General features: G+C 46.6%; 1 protein-coding gene across 1 annotated transcript; it reads right to left on the reverse strand.

Moving 5' to 3' along the window:
• Positions 1 to 2978: 2978 nt before the first annotated feature.
• NDUFB4 (NADH:ubiquinone oxidoreductase subunit B4) lies at positions 2979 to 5359 on the reverse strand. Its single transcript, XM_082278774.1, has 3 exons — positions 5121 to 5359; positions 4704 to 4850; positions 2979 to 3140 (listed from the first exon to the last, which is right to left on the reverse strand). Exons 1-3 carry the CDS (start codon positions 5319 to 5321, stop codon positions 3078 to 3080), a joined length of 411 nt encoding a protein of 136 aa, XP_082134900.1. The 5' UTR covers positions 5322 to 5359; the 3' UTR covers positions 2979 to 3077.
• Between the last annotated feature and the right edge of the window lie 4682 nt (positions 5360 to 10041).

Here is a 10041-nt window from a genome sequence, read left to right on the forward strand (position 1 = left end):
GGCCTAAGCTCACTATCAGAGCAAACCACTTCAACCTGCTCATCCATGGAGGGTTGCCAAAGAAAGACCTGGTTGTCAGAAAAGTAGACCACAAATGAAAAAAGGCTGGAGAATCCAAAGCACTTCACTGCTAAGTAAGAGAAAGTTTCTCTTCCATGCTATGGCCATCCTGCAATACTGACTTGTTTGTCAGCACTTGACAAATTCTCTCCTTAGCTCTGTGCTAATCTGCAGCATAGCAAATGTGGAGGGCTTCTATAGCCTTCCAAGCATTTGTTCCTGTGAAGGTACCTGGAAAAAAACTCAGCTGCAGACATCATGGAGGACCTCAACATTGATTGGAGTATGCAAACCTCACCCCCAGCTGGTGAATTCCACAGGGTAGAGGCAGTAAGCAAGGCCCCAAGTATAGTGGGAACCAGGAGCACAGCCAGGCACCCCACACTTCAGGCTAAAGCACTCAAGTACAGACTTTAGCACATACCCACGTGGAAGTTTCTAAACTCAGTGCCACCAGACACAGTATCAGTCAGTTACATCCATCATCAGTTTTGATTGCACCAGGTCCTTGGGGGAAAAAAAAGCATCAGCTTTGAGCAAAGTATTATAAAATCTACACGGAGATGTTTACTCTAAAGCAGCCAATTCAGACAAGGACGTTTGGGAGAATCAATTTGCCAGAGAAGCTGATTTAATCAGTGATCCAGGGATAAATGAGGTCTAAATGTTTCACAGGCAGAGAAAAAAGCTTGTTTTCTGTTTGGGACCTAAATTATCCTCCAGTGACCTGAAGGCTTGAATTTCTCTTGTACAGACACATCACCAAAGCATATATGTGTGGTAACACATTATTAGTCAAGGGTAAAATTCCATAAGGCACATTCACCCTCCAACCTTCACTCGAAGTACCTGATTGGAAACTTCTCTTTCCTTCCTCACTGCACCCAGAACTACTGACTCAAACACCAACTCCACCTCCAGCAGCATGGCACACTCATTCCTAACAAGAAAACAGCTTGGAGAGTTCTGGAAATAACAAGAGAGAAAAGTAGGGCACCCTTTTCCCCAAGCACCATGCTCAAACCTGCAGGGATGTAGCATCAGACTCTGGGCTGGAAAAGAAAGGGCTGTGGCAGGCGCCGCAAGCATCAATCCAAGGTTGGCCTAAAAGACCAGAGGCGCTGTGCTCATCCACAACCCATCCCGAAGCATTTGCTCAGCTGGCCTGAAACAAATACAGCTGCAAGGGAGAATTTACACATGTGGCAACTCAAGTTCCAATTAGCTGAGGAAATGGGTCCTGGGAGATCAAATTAGTTTGTGGCAGCAAGAATAGTTAATTCAGCATGCTCAGACAAGCAATTATTTCTTTCCCTATATACCACTCTCTCCATGCATTGATGCCTCTCTGCACTGATCCACAGCCCTATCTTGTAATATCATTTGTGACAGTCTTTTAGGAGCTATTCTGCAGAGAATAATCCGGGTTTGCTTCAGTTAAACTAGCAGAACAAGCTGCAGAAACTGGTGCAAAAGGGTTGCTGGGAGCACATATGGGATTGCAAAATCAGGGCACTGACTAGCCCAGCTTCTGTACACAGCATTATTGCCAAACTCCATACAACCTGAATGTTTCATGGCCCACACAGGAAAGAGCTACAATAGGAAACACTTAAAAAAAATTAAAAAAAAAAAAAATCAGTGAGGGTGATTTTATTGTGAGGGTGACTGAGCACAGGCACAGGTTGCCCAGGGAGGTTGTGGAGTCTTCACCTCCTGAGATACTCAAAAGCCACCTGTACATACACGGTCCACTTTAGATGGCCCTACTTGAGCAGAGGGTTGGACCCAGATGACCTATAGAGGTCCCTTCCAACCTCAGCCATTTTGTGATTATGTGGAAAAGCTCATCAACTCTGCTGGAGAGGGACCGCAAATGGCCCATATTTACATCTTCATCATGCAGGAAAAGGACGCAGTATAGCTGTTTTTGCTGACTTCACATTGGCTGCCTTCCCAGTAGGCAGAGGGAAGTTTTCAACTTTTGTATCAGACTGAGCTTCTGGTATGAACCTCAAAGCTTGGGAAGAAACTGCCCCCATAGTCTCTGAAGAATGAGGGCATCTACAGGCCAGTAAAAATTCAGGTATGCATCAAAAAATCTTTTCCTTGCACTCACATCTCAGTACACTGGCAGTAACAATTCCAGAGTCCCCTATACCAGCTGACCTGGGCAGAAAAGGCTTGTGTTCTTATAAGAATAAACAGAAAAGGCACATTTGCAGGCGTAAGATTCAGTTATGCTTTGTGGTGGATTTTTTTTCTTTGGAACACAGCCCCCTTACAGGGATGAAGTGGAATTCTCCTATATTACAAGAGAATCAGTGTCAAAGTAAAAATCTTTATCTTACACTTCTTGTCTCTCAACTCACAGGAGCCACAGAATAAGCGTAAATTCTAGTTACATACAGCATGACAACATTCAGCTCACAATTTCCAAATCTGCTAATTTTATCCAGAAGGTTACTGCAATAAACACATAGTTTAGGCTTGTAGTTCATTAGGGAAAAGAAAAATTACTCAGCTTATTGAGAGCAGTCAGGCAGACTCCTAAGTTCTTAAAAATCATAGACCTTGCCTATTATCCTGTTAGGGCAAACCACACAGCCAAACTGACACCCACAGCCAAAGTGACACCAAGAAGAAATGTCTAGAAGGCAAGCAGTAGTTCCTTTAGGAAACTGCTTTTGCAGCTTCCTTCAGGAAACTGGTCTTGCTTAGCATTTTAGCCTGCTAGTAATTTTAAACTTCAGCTTTCTTGGACAGCAGCAACTTCCATGGTTTAAAAACATCCTCTGTATGTACACCAAAAGAGTAGCATGGCTGAGTTCCAGACACCCTTTCTGTATCCATCTGGTTTAGATACAAAGATTCTACATTTTTGCACTTTCCAGGATTTTTAAAGATGCAAGACAACCAACAAGCAATTAAGATTTATTCTTATGACAGAGAAATGTCATCACATAATACATCTTATTTTATTTATATCCCATGAACATCACTGCAATTCCAGGACCTTAGAAGAATACACTGAATGGTCGCTTGTATTTACCTTCCTGGATACGCTTCTCTTTACGATCCTGTGGAAGAAAGAGAACACGTATCATTATCCTGCTAGAGAAGGACTTTCAATCAGCCTGGGGTAAGAGAACAGCACTTCTAGTATTTCAGCATGGACTACATGAAGGTAGCACCATATAGGTACGTCTTTTAAGGGTCTTTTCCACCCTAAATGAGTCCACGAGCACAGACTGTTTAAAAGATAACAAGGCACTTAGCTTCATCTACTAAAAACCTGCTCAGTTTGACCTCACATCTAGGTACTCTCACAGGCCAGCAGAGACCAATTCCTGTGAGGCATTTTTCACCAAACTAGTTGTGTCTCAGATAATTTATACCTTAGTTTCTACCACCTCCTTCTGGCTGAATAATCCAGCTTAGACATCTAATTATGGAGAAACTTCTTAATAATTTGCCTAAAAGTGCCTGTGCTCACTTTCTACCCACTTGTACCTCACTCTGCAGTCATGTACCTTTCTGACAGGTACCATTACAGTACACAGGCACTGCGGATAATGCCCAGATTCCTTCTGCTGGATAAAACCAGAAGATTTGCTTAAGACCTGGCAATTCATCTCTTGCTCTCCCAGACACACAGCAAACACTCCTCAAAGGCCATGACTATTGTGCTTTATGTACTACCAGGAAAACAAGAAAAATCCCCAAACATCACGAAAGGAACTGGAATAAAGGAAAGCAAATTACCCTGGACACTAATTAAAGACTTCAGCATGACAAAATACTGCAGAGGTACTGAAGTCTCAAGAACATTTATATCAACATGCTCAGCATGTTTCCTAAAACCTGAATTTTTGATTCACCCTGGCAAACAACATTCCCTACAGATATTCTATTAATTTATGTTAGTGCTTTGTGGTCTACGACTTGATCTAAAATGCTACTTCTGTGCAAAAGAGGGAAATAAAAGTGTTTTACAACAGCCACAAATTCTCTACTAAAACCAGCCACTGTCTGCCTGTTAGCATTTTTTATCTATGTATATAGTTGAGTTTTTCATAATGATCTACCATTGCTCAGATTCATAGTTTAGGAGTTAGAACAGAAACAAGAGAAACCTTCCAAAATATTAAAACATCCAGCTGAGATCAGACACTGCAATTAGCATAACTGCTCTTCCCCATTTGCTTCATGAAATGAGAGAAATGGTCAAGCAATTGCACAGAAACATTGCTAGGTCTGTCATCCCTAAGCTTCCTGTGTATTTTAAGTTCAAAAAGCATAGTTAATGCATGTCAATTGCTCAAAATAAGAGTAACTTATGATTAATTTTCACTGTCAGTGCTACAAAGAGCTTCGTGATTGCAAACCAGCCTGATCAGGCAAACTGTGACTGGCCATACCAAGGGTACAATAAAGGGCTCTCAGGAAAACAGGACTCTGCAACCAGGAACAGGCTTTGAGACAGCAGGCTCGCTATCAGCCTTCCTTCCCTCATTCCTTTAATGGTATTAATCATTCTTGGGCGCATGAGGATCCTACAAATTGAGACTCCAAGCAGATCTACATTTCACAAGCTGATGTTTTTGGTGTTCGCTGATGCTCAGCGTTGTCGGCCGACTTACCCTGTCAGCTTTTAAGACAAAAATCCAGAAGAGGAGGGGACCTAACCCATAAGCAGCTCCTAGAAAGGATGTCCTGGGTGTCGCGCGGAAAGTAGGGTAGACGTTCTGCGACTTCGCATAGGCCCAGCGGACCAAAGCGGGATTGTCCTGGGGTGCAAAGAGAACGGCGGTGAGGCCCGCGGGACTCTGCACTGGCCCCTCCACCCGGGGACTGAGGCCGGGGCACATCGGGAAGGGCACCAAGGTCACGGGGAGGGCGGGCAGCGTCCCGCCGGCACGGCCCTGGCCCAAGCACGGCCCTGGCCCAAGCACGGCCCCGGCCGCAGGCGCGGGCCCCGCTCCGGGACGCCGCCGGGTGAGGCGGGCAAGCCCCGCGCTTCCCCCGCCGCCCCGTCAGCCCCCTCCCTCCCCACTCACGATGATGGCGGGCGGGCTGGGGTCGTTAAGCTGCAGCTGGTACTGCCGCTTGAGCTGGCAGCGGATCGCCAGGCGCTCGGCCTCGGCGCGGCGCTTCTCCCGCGATGTATCGTAGGTGTCGGACTTGAGCTCGGCGGGCAGCGAGACGAAGCTGTTCGCCGAGTACAGCTTGGCCGCCGACGGAGGCGCCGCCGACGCCATTTTGGAGAGCCGGCCCTGCCGCCGGCGGGAGGCGGTGCCGGCCCCGCCCCCCCCGCGCCCTCTGCGGGAGCAGCGACCTCCCCTCACAGAACCGGAGCCACGGCGTGGTTTGGGCTGAAGGGGTATTGAAGGGTGTTGAAGTTCATCCTGTTCCAACCCCACTGGCACGGGCAGGGACACCTTCCACTAGACCAGGTTTATTAGAGCCCCATCCAGCCTGGCCTTGAATATCTCCGAGGGATGGGGCATCCACAACTTCTCTGGGCAACATGTGCCAGTGCCTCACCATACTTAGGGTAAAGGATCTTTTTCCTAATATCTAACCTAAAGATACTCGTTCGATTTGAACCCATTCCCCCTCCTCCTGTCACTAGATGCTCTTGTAAATAACTTTTCCCCATCTTTCCTGTGAGTTCCCTTCAGGTACTGGAAGACCACAATTAAGTCGCCTCAAAGCCTTCTCTTTCCCAGGCTGAACAATCAGCCTTTCCTCGTAGGAGAGGTGCTCCATCCGTCTGATCATGTTGTTGGCCTCCTCTGGACTCGCTCCAACAGGTCGATGTCCTTCCTGTGCTGGAGACCTCAGAGCTGGAGGCAGCACCGCACGTGGGGTCTCACAGAGCAGAGGGACAGAATCCCCTCCCTTGACCTGCTTTGGATGCAGCTCAGGACACCTTTGACTTTCTGGGCTGTGAGTGCACCTGGCCATGTCATGTCCAGCCTCTCAGCCACCAGCATCCCCAAGTCCTTCTCATCAGAGCTGCTCTCGACCTGTTCATCCCCCAGTCTGTGTTGGCACCACAGCTGCCCTGACCCAGGGGCGGCACCTTGCACTTGGTCTTGTTAAACCTCATGAGATTCCCATGTGCCCACTTTTCCAGTCTGTTTTGGCCTTGCCCGGCCTCACCTGCTGTGGCTTAGGCTGGCTCAGGGCATGTCAGGGGAAGGTTTTGGTGTCACAATAACAACAGTCCCAGCCAGTGAATTTTTCCTGTCCCCTGCAATTAAAATGGCCTTCAGGATGAGCCACAGGTCAGGACTATTGACCTGTTTGAGTCTGCTGGACAAGGGGGTGCCATTGCTGTGGGGGTGTTTACTGGCCTTTTGAACAGTATTTCTGTGTTTTAGAAAGTGTACTAAATGTATGTCAAATTGCTGAAAATAAAAGTCTCTTACAATTACAGGATCATGGAATCACAGAATATTCTGTGTTGGAAGTGACCCACAAGGATCATCAAGTCCAACTTAGCTGTGCACAGGAGCATCCCCAAGAGTCACACCCTGTGCCTGAGAGCATTGTCCAAACGCTTCTTGAGCTCTGTCAGGCTTGGTGCTGTGACCACTTCCCTGGGGAGCCTGTTCCAGTGCCCAACCACCCTCTGGATGAAGAACCTTTTCCTAACATCCAACCTAAACCTCCCCTGACTCAACTTTAGGCCATTCCCTCGGGTCCTGTCACTGTTCACCAGAGAGAAGAGATAAGTACCTGTCCCTCCACATCCCCTCACAAGGAAGTTTTAGACTGCAATTAATTTACACTGTCAGTGCTACAGAGAGCTTTGTTATAGCTATGCTTGAGCATTAATTCCTTTTTGAACGGAATAAAAAATCCCTAAGTCTGCACAGTATTCCATGTTACACAAGAGATATGTTGCAGGCAGACTGGTATTTGCAAAATCCCACAGTTATTGACTTTCAGCTTCAAATTTGATTCTTCAACCAAGGCTGAGCTGACTGCACAAGCTGCCAGGTAACCTCCAGGATTCTCATGAGGTGACTCATCCTGACATTATTGACAGGTTCAGGAATCACCCTCTGCTTGGTGAACACTGGGTAGAAAAAGCAGGGGTTTGACCTTGCACTGCTTTTGGCCAGCGTGTGCCCAGGTGGCCAAGAAGGCCAATGGCATCCTGGCCTGGATCAGCAATAGCACGGCCAGCAGGACCAGGGCAGGGATTGCCCCCCTGTACTCGGCACTGGTGAGGCCACACCTTGGTAACGGTGAACAGTCCTGCACCCCTCTCTACAACAAAGACACTGAGGTGCTGAAGTGAGTCCAGAGAAGGGCAATGGGGCTAGTGAAGGGTCTGCAGCACAGGTCCTATGAGGAGCAGCTGGGATTGTTTAGCCTGGAGAAAAGGACACTCAGGGCAGACCTTATCGCTCTCAACAGCTATGTGAAGATGTGGAGTTGGTCTCTGCTCCCGTATAATAAGTGGTTGGACAAGAGAAAATGGCCTCAGGTTGTGCCAGGGGACATTTAGATTAGGTATTAAGAACACTTTTTCACCAGAGGATTGTCCAGCACTGGAACAGGCTGCTTGAGGAAGTGGTGCAGTCACTTTCTCTGGAGATATTCAAAAGACATGACACTGTTTAGTGATGGACTTGGCAGTGCTGGGTTAATTATTGGACCTGATGATCTTAGAGTTATTTTGCAACCTTAATGATTCTAAGACTTTGGCTTTAGGAAGTTTTTATCTTGTCAGTATTAAGAACTTTGTTCTCCAGTGATGTAAAGAAATATATGCAAGTTGTCTTTCTGGAAACAAAGTAGCCAATAAACAAGTTTACTGTTGTGTTTTCTTCTTCCAATATACAAAACAGTTATAGTAGTTATGCTGATTGGGACCCAATAAGTTAATGGCTGTGCATATATACACTGATTTACACTGTGGTAACTGCAGACTCAGGTAATGTTGGATGAGGGATTACAGTTTCCTCCTAAGCATACACAAAATAATATTGCTGGCTTTATTTAAGATGCTGTGCTTTGGCTCTGCAATAACAGAGCAAAAGCTCTTCCTCACATCCTACAATTTCACTCTTTTTCCTAAGTACTTGGAAAATAAATGACCTCCTTTTAGTCTGAACAGCTAATTAGGAGTTGTGACTTGCTTTCAGCAGGATGAAATGCAAGTTGGATCTGAGTTTGTGTACCTTGGACAGCCCCACCACAACACATAGCATTAGGTACTTTTCCCTCTCTTAACAAGCCTATAGTCCTCTCAGAAATCTGTCCAGCTTCTCCACCCTCATTTTCTTCACAAACATGTGTCTGCAAATCCAAGTGAAAACCAAGCTGCTTCATTCACAGTCAGCTCCCAGAGAAGTACTTATATGCCCTGTTGCTTTTTCTTCCAGGGCCTTTAGCTTGGGTCAGTGGCTCCCATTGCATGGAAAAATATACTCCCTTTATGTCCCATATTGTGACCATTGGATTTAGTGAGCTCTGTGTCTCAAGCTCCACAATCTGTGTCTCTTCATAACCACCATGTAGAGAGCTACTTTAGCAGCACAGTACCTACACCAGCCATGTGGCACTCCTGTGGTACTTTCATCTCTGAGTGTTCCCAAAGACTTGGCAGCCTGTGTTTCCCAGCCCCTGCATGGCTTGCTGCCTTAAGAACTGCTCCTCCCTGCTCTCTCTTATTTCTTAATAAATGACACGTGCAGCCTTGGAACAGATTGATTCCTGGCAGGAGCAGGAGTGCAGATTGGATTAGCAAACTGGGAAGGGTTAGCTGCTCTGTGGGAAATGGTGGGGTTTTTTTCCCTCTTTGCTGCATCACAGAGTGGAACAGAAGACTCCTGTTCCTGCAGACCTCCCACAGGACTTTAAAGCAGCCAGATGCCTTTCCCCCAATCTGCTGACTCCCGAGGTCTGTCTGTAGTGTTGTGCGACAGTTCCTGTGGGCAGGAGCAAAGATGGTCTTGTGGTGAAGTCGCTTGGCAAAGGCAGCAGGTTCAGCTCCCAGCCCTGATGCAGAATCTTCGTGATCTTATCAATGCAGGTCCAAGCTGTGCCTTCTCCCTCTCCCCAGAGCTCATAGCTGTGAGTGTGCATGCTTGGCATGCAAACAGTGCTGAAATTAATTCTACTGGGAGAAAAACAGAAGGTACAAAGTAACATTTCCATTAACAATGTAATGTACTGTATTAGAAAACTGAGCAGCCAGCTGCTATGCTATGCACACCTTTGCATTCCATCTCTAATTGCTAACTCATCCTCCTTCCCAAAGGATCAAAATCCTCACAGGGAGTCTTTTCTGAGAGATGGCACTTGTTTCATGGGGTAAGAAAATAACTAAATCCCTTACAGATAAACATACTCTCTGACACTGAAGCCTGTTGTTTTCACTCCTCCAGGGGTGAAATTGTGCACGCACTTTGTTTTGTAACAGCCATGTCTCTAACTTTAAAACATATCCTTCAGCAAAAGCCCAGGTGACCAATAGTAAGAGTCTAAACCTTGCATAAAGCAATGCAGGATAAAGACAGAAACGCTGCAGTCAAAGCACTTGACTGAAATCAGTCGTTGTTTTTTCTCCTGCTGACAGGAACTGCTGCACACAGTGAGAAATGCTGCGGTGACAAACTGTACTCCTGTGCTCCACCTGGACCATCCTATGGCAGACTGAACAGTCTTGCTGCTACCGCAAACCACCCTTGAAACAGAAGATTTTGCAAGAATGAGCAAGACCCTTCTTGCCCCTGTTTTTGTCAGCCAGATCTTGAAGCTCGTTTGACTCTCCTCCTGACTGCTAGTGTTGACCTAAGGCAAGCAGCAGGAATATAAAGCAGGCTCTAGTGAACGTGGAGCCAGTCTCAGTAGGGCAGCACAGGCTTGAACTAGAACATGCTGGCCATAAAACCACATCCATGTGGGCTCACCCACCAAGGCTTAACAGATAAGACCCCAAGTGGTTTTTTCTTATTT

Source organism: Coloeus monedula, assembly GCF_965178545.1.
Source record: "Coloeus monedula genome assembly, chromosome: 3".
Lineage (NCBI taxonomy): Eukaryota > Metazoa > Chordata > Aves > Passeriformes > Corvidae > Coloeus > Coloeus monedula.